Here is a 16,015-nt window from a genome sequence, read left to right as displayed (position 1 = left end):
CTACTTATGCTAAATAAATTATTTTAAGTCGTAAAATAGTGCTGTAACTTTGTTTTACAGGTTATTTAAGTCCATCGAATATCTGTGCTAGTATGATAAATATTTTAAATTTCAGAGATTGATTTCTGTCCTATCATGATGTGTGGTGTAAATGAACAATGCGTCAACAGCAAATGTATTTGCCAAGACAATTTTCAGAGAAATAATAACACAAACAAGTGTGAAGGTAAGTGTATTTTTCGTACAATATATTCGTACAATATATATTAATAATTTCGTCATTATTCGAACCGTCAGGTTCTTAAGGAAAGTTTTCTACATTGATAGTGAAATTAAAAATTAAACTTCGGTTGTTAATATAAAGTATTTCTCGCAATTGGAGTCATGAAGGTTTACCCAATCGCGTAATCTGATGAGACTTAATAATTTCGAATATATAAAAATCGGTGACCAAAATATTTTGCTGTAAGTCTATTTCAGAAAGATATAATGCATTACTAACTACCACATGTTATGAATGACAAAGAATTTAGTAGGTTAGATTTGGTAACAAATCAACTAAAAAGCTTTCGTATCATTCTTAATCCAAAAAACAACCAGTTTTTAAATTGGCTGCTTCCTCTTAGTTCAGAACTTAGATAAATCGAACTATAATGGGTTAGGGCTCTACAATTTCGAGCCCAACGCCATGATTGTGGTAATATGGTCAGGATTACTCACAGGCCGCTTTTACTTCTCAGACAAGCTGGTACTTATTGGTCTGAAGCAGAGTAGGCTTCAAGCCATACCACTGAGAATCGAATCCCAATCTTTCAGTGTCTATTTTTACGAATAAGTGAAATTGCTCGAATGGCAAAACTCCTCAGCAAAGCTGAAAAACTGATAACAATATTGTTATTGGTTTTTTAGTTATTGTTATCAGTTCTTTTTGTCTTCTCTTAAATTCTTAAAGTTTATATTTTCAATGATCAGAGCTGTTTGTATACCGGAAACGAAAGAAAATCTAGAAGTAACTTCCGTAGCTTATTTTCACAAGAAATTAATGTTCGTGATTACGAAAACTTATTTGCATTTATTAACAGTAGGAAACAATCTTGTATAGAAGATATGGCTATAAATAAGCCTTGTTTGGCAGAGTTTTTCACAGCTCTGAAACCCTATACATATCTTGAGACGAAAAAGCTCAAAAACTGGTACGAAAGATCTTTTATTCCAGCATTTTTTTTCCGCGAAAAATTTAACTACCCAGATTTTTTTTTACGATTAGAGCGTAAAAAATTCGCTCAATTGCTATCTAGGTCATATTAAAAATTTAAAAAAAAGTGATTTTTTTAAAATTATTGTAACGAAAATATACAATGTGAAATGTATTCTTTCTATTGTAGAAAACATTACTATTGTTGTAATTATGAGTTATAAAAAATATCGAGTAAATTTAGTTTTGTGCAATCAGAGTACATTTCAGTTGATATATTCCAAAGCATATATTTTATCTTACATAATAAGAATCTTAATAATAAGATAAATATGAAGATAGATTAATGTCTCTTTTTTAAAAATTATTGCAGCAAATTACTGTGCTGTCAACCCATGCCCTATAGATGATATGATATGTACTGAAGGACAAGGAATCAGGGATTTTTATTGTTCTTGCAAAGAAGGCTATTCGTTCAATGGAGCTCATTGCGCAAGTAATAGCATTAATGTAACAGAATCATAACACTATAACACGGTGATGCGAAGATTTTTTTTAAAAATATGTCTGTTTTTTCATTTAGATGCGGTCTGTGTATTTCCATCATTCAATGATTGTGACCAGAAATGCCGTCTATCAGAAGAAGAATTCAATTGCAAATGTGATTCAGAGTTTTTCATTTTAAATGAGGACAACAATACTTGTAGTATGTAAATTAATTACTATCCTTTCATTTCGTAATAATGTAGATTCGGAACAAATAGTTTTATATCGAAATGGAAGCAAATAATTTAAATCAAATAAGAACAAATAGTTTTATATCAAGTAGGAACGGGTTGTTTTATATAAAAGAGGAACGAATAGTTTTATGTCAAATAGGAACAGATAGAACTATTTGTTGTCTTATTTATCACCAAAAGCTACACTAAAAATTAACGTTTCTTACGTGTTGCAAGAAAGTCAATAAAAAGGATAAATTTTTCCATAATCTAGTGGATTTATTCTGAGTATAGGTTATCGTGTTGTCAATCTAGCTTGAGCTTTTTCTTGGGACTGAATTGCAATTTTCCTTAATACTAACTCATATGCAGCTTAAGCCGAGTGTTAATTTTTTTCTCATTTTTTTAATAACTATTTTTTTTAAAAAAGAAAAAGATGCTGAAAGGTTTTAAAAAAACAATCCTAGAGAAATGGGACAATATTTATACACTGATGCCAAGAGAGACTTACTTTAATTGAAATTTTTCTTTCTAAGTTACTCAGTTAAGAAAATAAAAATAAAACAGTGGTACATTATTCACCTTAAAAATTATGTTCTAAATTCTGCTTAAAATTATTCTTAAAACTTAAAAAAAGGTCCTCCTTGCTGCTTAAAAGAAAATATTGAAATTTTCAGACTTAAGAGCATTTTTATTATCACGCGAAGAAAAAAAAATATAGTAACATTTCCCTACTGCATAGTAATACTCGTATTACGGACGAACCAACTTATTGTCTCTAAAAAAACAATTTTCTTACTGGCAGTATAGTCTTATGGCATGTATGAAACTGAATTTTAAAAGTAAAATTTTAATTTTTCTTAACGTCAGTGATAAATCAATAAATAAAACTTGCGTTTCTACAATATATTTGGCAATTAAGGTTTTAAGTGTCAAAATGTTGGCAAAGTTGTTGAATTTTTTTAAAAATTTTTAATACATCAAGTTTATGGTGTATTAAAAGTTACACAATTATTTTATGAAATCTTTCTCAATGACCGTACAAGTAAGTAACTGCGTTATTAATATAATATGAAAAAGTCGATTTATGAGTTTTAGAAACGATGATACTCCCTCCGTCCCGTATTAGTTGCTACATTTAGGCCAAACATTTTGTTCAAAATTAATTGCTATATTTCAAGTAGGTGGAGTCATAATTAACTTCCGATACAGTTCAGTAGTTTGACGTTAGTAAAATTTTACTACCAATGAATTCACGATTCATTTGAAAAAGGTAGTAATAAGCGAAGTGGTGAAAGAATTCTCCCTAAATGGGGCGTGGCTTAAGATCGTGTGAATCCTGGATTTTTTACAGGGTTCCAGCAGTCCTTGAAAAATTATAATTGAGGTAATAAATTAAGGTTAACGCTAGAAGATATTCCTTATTTTAATATATTACTTTGTCGTTAAGTGAATCAAAAGCTCGAAATTTTCATGCATATATACTTTCCTTGGTAAACAAGTTTTAGTGGTGGTTACAGAAATTAAATTATCGACATTCGTTTAATTTTCGTTACCATTTTTTAACATTTACAAGGCCTACGTTAATGCTGTTTTAAACGAACTTAGTACTGATTTAAGGAGGGAATGCTTAGTAAGTTAATGTTGATGATTGATAGCATAGTACCCTAAAATCTCTGAAAAATGCTCGAGCAAAATGATAAAATCTTCAGTATCAATAAGCAGTACAAAAGTATAAAAATGTTGCAACTAATTTGCGGCAGAGGGAGTATTAACTATGGCGTAATTAAAAGCATATGCATTTAAAAATTTAAATCGAATATTTTTCTTTGTCCTGTTTATTTTCTCTATTGCATATCAAGTCTAGTTATAATGAACTTGTTAATTTGATCCATTTCAATATGACAGCTTACACTGGAAATTCAACATGTTCAAACAAGACCTGTGACATGGGAAAATGCTTTAAAGGGGATAATGATGAAGAAACGTGCGCTTGTCCTCCTGGTTACACAGAAGAGGAAGGGAAGTGCATAGGTAATATTTTACTCTCTTTGAAATTAGAAAATATAATTTAACCTAATTTCAAAAATACTTACGTAATTACTTAAATTTTAAAAATCTAGATTTGTGCAAGGCCAATAAAGTGCCGGAAGGGATCTGTCCAGACAATCAGTGTGAAAGTACAAAAAATGGTTTCAGGTGTAAATGTGAAGGGAAATATCAGCTATCCAAAGATAAAGTTACATGCACAAGTAAGTTCCGTAACTTTCATAACGCTGTAAAACATATTTTTTGTTAATTTCAAAAAAGTACTTTTTAGCTCCTCTTAGGCACCACTGTTACCTGTAAATTACATAAAACTTTAAATTCCATTATTTTTTTTAATCTTAATGTCTAGTGATCACTTTATGTAGTAGTTTTCAAGTACATAGTAAGAGTGCAAAACGTAAGTTTTGTTTCACCACATAGACCGCTAACCTTAAGGTTTTACCACAAATATTAAAAGAAGCATGATGGATGGGAAAAGGAGGGGGGGGGGGCTATGCGCGACTCAGGTGCCCATCTCAAATTTCAAGACAAGTAAGTTTTGTCTCATGAATTTTTACTGATTACGTCCTCTTTTTCTTTTTTCTTCTTTTTTTTTAGTCATCCTGGAGAGAACACGGAGTGTAAAGGATTAATTCTGTTATTTGATTTTCAAATGGTTTGATTTTATAGGTTAGACTATTGCTTTTTTAAATTCAAAAGAAAGTTTTAAATTTTTCTCTGCGAGGAACTAAAAGCTAATATGATGTTGGTAAGAATTACACTGGAGAGCGAATTTTTTGTTGCATTGATACAAGTATTATATCCAATTCGGGTGTATGCTTTTTTTAATAGGAAATTAGTTTTGCTAGATACAGATTTTTTTAAGGCTAATTTTCAATTTTTTTTTAAAAATCAGAATAAGCAAGTTTGTAAAGAACATATGGATGCGCTGACCAGTGTCGACCAAAAACTAAAAAAACTGGTAGTAAAATTTTGAATCGGATGTATGAAAATTCTTTGCTTTATTTTTCCAATTAGCCGACCAGGTGGCTGAGTGGTTCGCGTGTTTGACTGCGGAGCCATTGGCCGCGGGTTCGAATCCTGCTCTGGGCATGGATGGTTCTTTCTCTCTCTGTGTTCTATGTCCTTTCCTCTTTGTGTGAATGGGACCCGCCCTATAAACGGGTTGGTGGTTGTGTGACGTGGGCGACGCTGTTCCACAGGTGCCCACTGGGTAAGGAGAAGAGAGTAGCAACTCTGTCATTTCTGTGGCCAATGGGACAAACCCCAAGTACCCGCCATTAAAAAAAAATTTTTTTTCTTCCAATTATTAAAAAAAATTGTTCTGTTTGGGAATTTCTGCGAGGAAATTCTCTCAGATTGTTAAATTGGAAAGGTAAAACAGTTTTCAAACGTCCGTTTAGAAATTATATTATCAGTTCTTCAGTTTTCGGAGGAGACTGGTCAGTTTAGTACAGTTGGACATATATAAATATTTTCTTATCTACGGATTTGAAACTAACAATTAAGATAAAAATCATAAACTGAAATGCATTTCCACCTTCTTCCTACCACTACTAACGCAGCAGAGAAGTGGGAAGATTTAGTATTCACTTACAATTTATTATACCAATTGGCAGCTATATTGATGTGTCATAACTTTTATAATATAATAAATAAAATATAATAAATAAAATATAATAAATAAAATATAATAAATAAGAACCTTGAAAACGATGCAGTGGATGTTTTTTTCTTCCTATGTCCACCAGGAGAAAGATCTTTCGTCATACAGGCATCTGAAGGGCAGATTTGTTGGCCACTCTTTCAGGGGCACCATATTAGGTGGGCCATCGTTGCTCCCACAGTAAGGACAGATAGTACAGAGAATGAAACAGCATCCATGCCTTGCCCCGGGATTCGAACACAGAACCTTTTTGATGAAAGACCAGTTCCTTGACCCCTACGCAAACCAGTCGGCATGATGTGGATGTGTGATGCCGAAATTTGAAAATTTGCTAAATTACTTTACTACTATTATTATTTTTCTTTGCCTCCACTGTGAAAAATCCTTTAAAAAATCGTTAATTTGCAGCTTTGCCATTGGTTTACATTTTTCTATTCTTTTGTTTTACTTTTATAGGCTTTATAATATCAAGGAATTTTAAAAAAAATATAGTTTAATCATTATATTAGTTCCTTTTTGAAGGAACAAAACCGCACATATTGATGTGTTACGTAGTAATATATGCTCCATTTACCCATCACCTCCTACATCAAGAAGCCTCCACACGGTCTTTTATAAGTAGTCCGCGCAGACTGTTTAAAAAGTGAACCAGTTGTGCGCATGAACCCAAAACCTTTTATAAAACTAATTGAGGGAAATTTATCTTATATATTTGAGAATTGAATCTGTGGTGATTGACAAGTGAATATGGCAAACCAATAATATTCATAAATAAAATAAATTTTTAGTCATATATTTCCTACCACTTTCTTATTTTAACTATATTCTGTATTAAATGACTATCTCCGGTAAATGGATATCCTTCACAGTGGTCTGATCGGACTATCTATAAAAAACCGTGTGGAGGCTTTCAGTTATAGGAGGCGTTGATTTACCACGGATCATACATCTGTTGGTCATAAAACTCTTTCATCTTGCGTATTTGTAACAACTTTTTGACTTCACCCTAATACATTAAAATTTCCGTTTTTTTCTCCTATTCGATGCATCTTATATTAAAATTGGGTAAAAGTTTTATTGGGTAAAGTACATCAAAATTGATCGAAACACGAGTATTTAAGAAAAAAATATTTAGCCGAAAACTTTATCTCAATTCATTATCTTAAGTCTGCAAAAGCGACTGTTTTATAGCGTTCTTATCTACCGGTTTCAACTGGCCAAGTAACTAAAGTGACTGAAGAGAATTTATCTTATCACATTTCACCTAGTTAAGGTACAAAAGAGGACAGGAATATGCCTTAGTTTCTGTAAAAAGATGAGTTTTGTGTTTATTTTCACGTTTCGCAAATAGGACGCATTTCCAACCGAAATTATAATATTTTCTAAGATATGACGAGTCGAATGTTTGTTTAAAGCCACGCATAGGGTTATTACAGTGTTTTCCAACATTCTGTGATTGTCTTGCTTCCAACTGAGAAAGGCTTACCAATATCACGGAACTTACTGCTCTAACTTTTGAATTAAAAACAATCATTTCTATTAAAGAATATCTGTTAGAAATTTCTTATCTTAGACTTTTAACCCTTTGGCGCTAAAGGAATTCCGGTATTCCTTTTATATATATATATATTTTTTTTTAATGTTCTAATTACAAGCGAAAAGATATTTTGGTATTTCTTAATTGTAAAAAATAGTTTAACAGTTATTAAAAAAATCTGTTAGATACTCAGCATCGCATTTGTTTTAAAATATGATATCCAAAAAAAGAGTAGTTTGAAATTTCTTGTCATTCATATTCAAAAATTTATCACCTAAAATTTATCAATAATTGTTTTAGAATAATCAAGGGAATTTCAATGATAAATAACTGTTTCTCTTAAATCTAAATAATTGCAAACAAGTGCGAATTTGAAAAAAATATTTTTTGGAAGTGAGTCAAGTTTGAAAATTTTTACTTTTAACAAAAATATGCAATTAACGGTGTACGATGCTGTATTTCATAACCGAAAATTATTAAAATGATAAATGTAATATTTTTCACTTATTTTAACGTAAATTAATACGAAATAATGAAAAAAAAAATATGAAAATATGTATGAAAATTCCATGTCAGAAAATTTTCATGAAACATATTAAAATTGGAACGAAACTAGGACTGAGTTATTGAATGTCATTTTAGAAGCTGCTCTAATGATTTTTCAGAAATTCCACGACGCTTGCAATTCTAAACTGATATGACATTCATTTAGAACAGAGGGAGGCTGATGTGGACAGGACCTTGAACTAGTGTACACAAATAGAAAATTTCTGTTACTTATCCCTCGACTCGTATTGTTTGATTCGGGCTTAAATATCTTATATCAAATAATTTTCCGATTGAACTGAACAGACTGATCGATCTACAACTGCCCGGTTAGGATTTTTTCTTATTAGGCTTAAGAAATACGACTACAACAACTATGGATGATTTCCATTCATCATACCTACCATTGCATACCTGCCAACTTTCATTCTTTCCGAGAATGGATTTTCAGAGTGGTTGTAAAACAATAAACGAAAAACAATTTGACTTAAAAATATATTTATATTTTGATCTTCTTGAAATTCGCTTGCGCAAAGATTATTATGCTTTCATATATTTATTGTAATTATTTATATGTAGTGGTGGTCAAACTCATTTATAATTATCATTATAATTCAAAAAGTTAATTGGAATAACATGACTATTGCTACCACTTTCAAAATGAAAATAAAATCTTCCGGAAAATCCGAAAGAATTGACAGATATGCCATTGTTAGATTCGTTGTTATTTTGTTTTAGGTATTGCAGCATCTTATGAAATTGCTGCATTCGCGACATCATATACTTAATTGGAAATATCAAATCTAGTGGGAATACACACTTATTGAAATTTATTTTATTTTCATAATTTTGCTACCTTTTTCTTTCAATTTTTCTAAGGGTCGTACATACTTCGCAACAAATCATTTATTTTATATTACAAATTTTAAAACGTAAAATAAATTTTTCAACTCTCATTAAATTGAATGCAGAATGTCTGAAGGGAAAATTTATGATATATTTTTCTAAACGTTATGAAAAATTTCAGTAAATTTAGTAAATTAAATTGTATGCACAATCTTTAGTTACTACTCTGTACATCTTGCTTCCATGTTTTTTTTAAAATCGATATTGGTAAATTTGCATTTTATAAATTTTATTAGAAAAAATATAGCTTTTCAAAAAACCATGTAATTTTTCTAACAAATGACTTATTTTTATGATGAATTGAAAATTCTAATGAATAAAAATTGTTTATTCTTGTGTTGAAAGTTTTTGTTTTGTGTGCCAAAAAATTCTGTCAACGAAAGAACGCGTCTCAAAATACACACATGAAAAAGATGCCTTTATGAAACAAAATGGTAGGGCATTTATCCTGAAATGTATAAATCAGATTCACAGCTTAGTTCTGTTGGATAGAGGTTGAATGTGCATGCACATTCTCTTTAGCGCCATATATTCCGTGTTTATATAAACTAGAACATTACCAATAAGTTTATGGGCAAATACTCTACGATTTTCTTTTCTAGAAGAACCTTTTGCATTTCTGTAAAAGGAGGCGTATACTTTAGGGGACAGAACTCTCCGATAGACCTAATATTAAATACTCCAATTTTAAAAAAAGAGATTTATAAGTGGTGCATTCAGCAATTTCTAACAATATAGGTCAAGATACTATAAAACAGAAATAAATTTTCACAGATTTTCTTCAGAAATCTAATTTTTTTAAAATCAAACATAGAGGAAAGATTATAACTAAGAAGTGTATTTAATATTTTTTGTTTGCAGTACGCAGAATGTGCCAAAAAGATGAAATAGGATGGAAAGCATGCTCAGCTAAAAATGCAACATGCATTGAAGATTGGAATAGTGATTTAGGGTACGCATGTCAATGTACATTTCCACAAAAGGAATCAAATCAAGGCATTTGTCAAGGTAAGATAATTTAATTCTTTACGGAATTAATAATTTTTCAATTTCAGTCAAAAAATATTCCACAAAAAATATTTGAATTTTTGAAGTGAAAACGGAAATCGTGCAAGGAAGCCGATTTTCCACGCTTTTTGGGAAATAAATTTCTTCTAGTGATTGCTGTTTACGTTTTAATGTATGATTCTTTGTTCAATAAATTTGATTTAGAGATATATTTCTCGTCAACACATGTAAATGATTCAAAAGTATATAAACATTTTAAAAATCCACATAGTATCAAATGTACGGTTAACAACTTTCTACGCTTTTTTTTGTGGAAAATTTTTCTAGTTGTAGCAAAGTTTATGTTTCGATGCACCATTTCTTGTTTTGTTAATTTGGTTTCAATTTATTTTCTACACCACATCATAAAAATCCTTCAAAACTTCATATGAAATGTCTATTTTATCAAACTGAATTGAGTTGAAGCTATTAAAATGCTGGCAAAAATTCTGAAAACTTTAGTTTTTAATTGTCCTCCTCTCTACAAAATATGTTGTAAAAAGGCTAGAAATTGGTAACCTTTTAGACATTTTGTGGTAGAGCTTTTAAAATATTGACAAAATCAACCAAAATTCTGAAAACTTAAATTTTTGAAAGCGTTATTATTGACAGCCCTGTTCTAGCAACTGATACACAAAATTAAAGTAAAATGTATAAATTTTTTTTCTCCCTGTAACAAATATTCGATGTGTGTTGATAAACATCTAATCTGTAATCAAATTCGTTTCATGCAATGCTTAGTTTCCTACTGTCCATGGTGCAGGGTTTAAGCTGAGTCTAAAAATTCATTAGCAAAAAAGCTAAAATCTGAAAAAAAGTTTTAGCAAAATGCTAAAATGCCATTAGGCTTATAAAATTACTTTATATCAAACAAGTACTGTAAGTTATCTGACAAAGAATAGCTTAATGTACAAGAATATCAAAAAGAATACCTATAACAAAAAAAAAAACACATTTATTATTTATCAAAACATTTTGGTTTATAATTAACGATCTTCCTTTCTTTCATGTTTGCCCATTTTACAAATGCTTCTTGAAAGTTAAATGCACTTTCAGGGCCCTCAATATTAATCATTAACAAATTGTTTACATGGTTGATTAACAACCTGTTTCGAATATTAGTTTTAATCAAATTAAGGCAGCTAAAGCCCCTTTCACAGTCAACAGTGTGCATTGGTATTGTTGCACAATACTCTATAACAGAAGTTATTAATGGGTACTGTTCAGACACATCATTGGTATATAAAAATAAAAGTAATTCATTAAATGACATGTTTTTACATCGTTGCATTAAGATGTGTTTAAATAATCCCCATTCACAAAGTAATTCAGTTTCTGTAAACTGAAAATCTTTTCTGGGAGATTCCGAAAACAAATTGAAAATGCAACGGATTTCCTTTACACCATAATGCTGTAATTCTTCCGAACTATGGGGCATCCTGCTAGGTATAAATATATTGAACATTTTGATTTTATCCAAATCTCCCAATCTATCAGTAATATTTTCAATGATACAGTTTAAAAAATTGTGCATCAAATTACGGAATCTTTCGCTCTGTTTCAGTCCATCTAAAATTATATGGCCCTGAAACTCAAATTTTTCACTTTCCTTCTTAGGCACATCATATAAAAAACTCATATAATGAGTGCCGGTGCCATTTTTTATTTCTTCTAAACTTGAAATACAAGCCTTCACACTTGATTGAACATATTCAAAATTTAAATTAGATTTTTGAAATATGAGGCTTAATTTATTAATGTTGAACATGATATCATTCATGATGGCAGTGGTTGCTAAAGTTTTTTTCATCAAGTTTTTTTCATAGATGTTAGCGTCATGGTTTTTGGCGGAAGCTTTTTTTTTTTAATGGAATTTAGTAAAATCCTTTAGCAAAAATGCGAAAATGCTTTGCTGAATTTTAGCATTTTTGAGGGGTCTTTTCGCATTTTGCGAAAAAAGCTACCGTAGCGGAAACCCTGCCATGGTGTCAATGCTGCAAAATCGTGTTCTTTAAGTTCTTGCAACATTTTTAGCATCGGTTTTGGCATAAATAGTATCTTTGACATAACCCTTTAACCGCCAAAAAGACAAAGTGAATTTTCGCCCTCTATTTATCGTGCTCGTGATATTTCCGGGCTAAAGTAAAATGCAAAAAAGATATAAACAATCCATTTCTTATGTTCGGAATCATGTTTATTTCTCAATACATTAGACTGCTGTATCAGACTCTTTGAATCAGCACTCATCAAACATGTAAGCCAAAAATAACCCAAGAATTGAAATTTAATTTATATATTGTACATACACTTAATTTTATCAAATTTTCTTTAAGAAAATAGGCATTTTATGACCGTTTTCTTCAAAATGATAAAACCATTAGATGTTAAAAAATTACATAAAGCTAAGGTCTAGGAATTTTAGTAACCATGTGATTTAGGTCACTGTCACCCACATATCTAAGGCGAGACTGGCCTAGATACACCACTAAAACACTACAGTATTAGTAATCATTGGTATTGTCAAACTACAAAACGCACGCGGAAAACTGGATTAGTTTTTTCCCCCAGAAACTTAAGTTAGATTTTGTAATTACTTGCAACTAAAAAAGAACTGCTGGCATTTTTCTTTAATTTCTTACATCATTCATTGCAATATGTTTCAAAAATACAAATATTTAAAATGATAAGAACAATATTTATGATAGATAAAAATTCCAAAATAGTTCTTTGAGGCGTTTTTTTTTTCACAAAAAAATATGACGTGTCAGCTTTTTCGATAGGGGGCATACGTATATATAACATAATTTAAGAGTATAATTCTTTGCCCCAACTAAACAAGAAACTTATTTTTTTGGCTATACAATCAGAAATTTTATGAAAGAGACTATACTTTCTAACAGTTAATATTTTTGATTATAACAACACAGATAAAATGATAATAAGTGACGCTCTTTTATCTTTTTCAATGTACATTTTTCAGATAAAGTGTATGTTAATTCTTCGATAAAAATACACAGCTCAAAACAATGAAAGGATATTGTATGTCTCGAATTAAAAAAAAAATGGTATGAGCAATTTTTTTTGTGTGCATAAAATGGAAGAAGATAGTCACAAACGCGAACTTTTCTTATTTTCAAACTTCGCAGTATGGAAATTTTGAGTTTGACGTTGAAGACAACTCTATAGCGACAGCGAATTTTATTTGCTTTTCAGCTTAATGTGAGACAAAAGCGGAAAAGAATGACCGACATTCATTAAGCGCGTTATTTCGATGAGAGCGATGTCTCAAAGAAGTCATTCAACAGAATCATAAGCTTGGCAAGTTGCTGACCGGTTAGAAAGGAGCCAAACACAAGCGAAGTAGCAGAAGCCATTGAAGTTTCATAAAGTGTGATTTCCAGGATCTGGAACCGTATTTTGGAGACTGGAAATGGAGGTCAAACATCAGGGCAAAATCTTAGACCTTCAACAACGCCCAATGAAGACGACTAACGGCTCGGTGAAACCGAAATATGAATGGCACTCTTCTTCAACAACACCTTCACTCAGCTACTGGCACCACAGTTTCGACACAAACTGTCCGAAATCATTTTCACGCTGTAGGTCTGTATGCTCGCCGACCAATGGTGTGTGGCACGTTAACAGCAAGGCACGGTCACGCCGACAGGGAGTGAACTGGGAGAAATGAATGGTTCAATATTCTTTTCTCTGACGACTCTCATTTTTCTATTTATCCTGATAATAGACGTATTTTCATCTGGAGGGAGCGTGGTACTAGAAACAATCATGCGTTCGTGCACGAAACTATAAGATTTGGGGATAGGGGAGTGGTGGTCTTTGCTGATATCTCCATTGATGGGCGCGCCGATCTCCATATCATTCGAAATGGAACTCTGATCGGTCGCCGATATATTGATGAGATCTTGAGACCTATTGTTGTCCCTTACTCTACAGCAATTGGGGATGACTTCATGCTAATGGACGACAATTGCAGGCCACGTCATGCTAACTTGGCGAATGCTTCCCGTTTGGAGGAAGAATTCATACGAATGGATTGGCCAGCGTGCTCTCCAAGCATGAACCCAATCGAACATATTTGATACTTTCTAGGCAGACGAATTCTGGACGCTTACCACCTCTTCAATCTCTCCAAGAACTGGAAAGAGCTCTTCCGGAGGAGGGAGATCGAATTTCACCAGTCCTTCATTAACAACCTCATTGACTCGATGCCTCAAAGGTGTTCAACGTTGCAGACTGTCCTGGGAAACCATACCTTCTATTAAAAACACTATTTTATAAATAAACACCCTTTTTTAATTTGTTTTTATCATATGCACAAATTGTGTTTCTTCCTTTTATGCCCAATTGCTCAATAAAACGCATTTTTTTTCTGTCAAACAGATGTCATTTTTATCTCATAGAGCCTACTACGTCTGTGGATAATGTATCAATCATTCAAACAATTGTCCTGGTTCAAGATAAACCCACAACTTCAATATTCTTTAATTGTTTCGAGCAGTATATATGCACAGAAAATCTACAGAAGCATTGAACCGTTTCCAGTTATATAGTCATAGAATCCGTGATATTTTCCATGTTTTGACGCAACTGAAGATTTAAGTCTTATCTATCCGCCAGAAAATTAAGCTTTAAATATTTTTTCTTTAAAATATGTAATCTAGTAATCGATTTTTTGCTTAAGGTAATCGAGTTTTGCTCAATGTAATAAATTTTTGCTTAATATGTAATCTAGATCTAGATCACAAATGTGAAAAAAGTAAAATTCTTTCCATTTCTGCAAAGAATAAAAATCTATCAGACAAAATAAATGTCATAAAATTATCTAAAAGATTACTTAAATCATATTTTTTCATCTTTCCTATAATTTTGTTATTGTAATAAAAAGATCTAAACATCTAGGATTAAACCAATTATACTTTCCATACACAATCGCTTTGTGAAGGCATATAAAAAGAAAAACAATTCTTAAAATATTATTTTTAAAGTGATAATACTGTATCAAAAGTTGTCCAATTTATTGGAAGCTAGATCTCTGGTGCCGGCAGTACAAATGAATTAGTTATGCTTGCTGATAAAATTTTCAGTTTTGTTTTTGTTTCTATAAAGAAGCTAACTATTTGTGCTCTTTATGAATTATCAAAAGTTTAAAATATTCAGAGCAACCAATTTTCTGCTCTTCCCGGCAATATTTCTAAAGGTAGTTACGTTTGTGTTTTATATTAATTTTTTATTTTGTAAACGGCTTTGAACAGTCGACCTGATTCTATGTTTACGGCAATCAATCATCAACTCCACAGCTTCATAATTTTGAACCCATCTGAGATGACAAGGAAACTCTTGGATCAGCATTGCTACCTCTGAGGATATTTTTCGTCAGCATCAGTTAGTGCGATCCGGAGCAGAATTTGTATTAACTAGCTACCACTGGGATTCGAGCCCGATCTTCTGAGCCACTGCGGTTCAAGTTTATGTTTTAATGTATAGTTCTTGGTTTGGAAAATTTGATTTAAGGTTATTTTCCACGCCGCTACACGTAAAAGATTCAACTGCTTTTATGAAATGCTAGTTTGTTTCAGCTCTCTCGAGGTAACCTTTTAAAATGTTGGCAAAATTACCAAAAACTCTGAAAACTTTAGTTTTTAAATGTTTATTAATCTATAAGATATTACGCAAAAAGCATAGTAGTTATTGGCAGTCCTGCATAAATAAAGGCGATTCTTCTTCTTCAGGAGCGCAACAGCCCTTTGCAGGCCTTGGCTGCCTCAACAGCACGCCTTCTCCAGCTCCCTCTGTCCATGGCAACTCCCCTCCAGTTCTTAAGTTTTAGGACTTTGAGGTCGTTTTCGGTGTCGTTGAGCCATCGAATAGGTGGTCTACCTCTAGAGCGGGACCCCTGAGGGTTCTTGAAGGTGGCAATTTTTACAGGGCTATCCTCAGAGCCTCTCCATATAAGGCCGAGCCATCTTAGTAGGTTGCTTCGGATTATCTGCATAATTTGAGGATGTTTATAGAGCCCATAAAGTTCAAAGTTGTACCGTGTTCGCCAACATCCTCCCTCTGGTATGGCACCAAAGATAGTTCTAAGTATCTTTCTTTCAAACGTTTCTATCGGGTGTTGGACGTCAAGGTTTAAAGTCCAGGTTTCGTTTCCGTATAGCAAGACAGGCAGAATGAGTGTCTTATATAATTTTAGTTTTGTTTTTCGGCTAATAAAATTCGATCTTAGTTGACTTTTTAGTCCAAAAAAACATTTGCTGGCCATATTGATTCTATTGTCAATTTCAGATTTCAGTTTGTTTTGGTCATTAATAATTGCACCAAGATACTTA

The 16,015-nt window shown here is 31.9% G+C and overlaps 1 protein-coding gene across 2 annotated transcripts in view; it reads left to right on the top strand.

Annotated features, from left to right (window-relative positions):
• Nucleotides 1-16,015, top strand: part of LOC107451810 (uncharacterized) — an 82,003-nt gene that overhangs the window by 29,253 nt on the left and 36,735 nt on the right. For both annotated transcript variants that reach the window (XM_087163684.1, XM_043050667.3), the window contains exons 8-13: nt 116-226; nt 1,569-1,691; nt 1,779-1,901; nt 3,823-3,948; nt 4,038-4,166; nt 9,480-9,626. In XM_087163684.1, the coding sequence (XP_087019810.1) occupies nt 116-226; nt 1,569-1,691; nt 1,779-1,901; nt 3,823-3,948; nt 4,038-4,166; nt 9,480-9,626 (759 nt within the window). The remainder of the gene's footprint in view (nt 1-115; nt 227-1,568; nt 1,692-1,778; nt 1,902-3,822; nt 3,949-4,037; nt 4,167-9,479; nt 9,627-16,015) is intronic.

Source organism: Parasteatoda tepidariorum, chromosome 5, assembly GCF_982258835.1.
Source record: "Parasteatoda tepidariorum strain Cologne lab strain chromosome 5, Ptep-v5.0, whole genome shotgun sequence".
Classification (NCBI taxonomy): domain Eukaryota; kingdom Metazoa; phylum Arthropoda; class Arachnida; order Araneae; family Theridiidae; genus Parasteatoda; species Parasteatoda tepidariorum.
The sequence above is the reverse complement of the archived record's forward strand: the minus strand, read 5'-3'. Positions and strand labels throughout refer to the sequence as shown.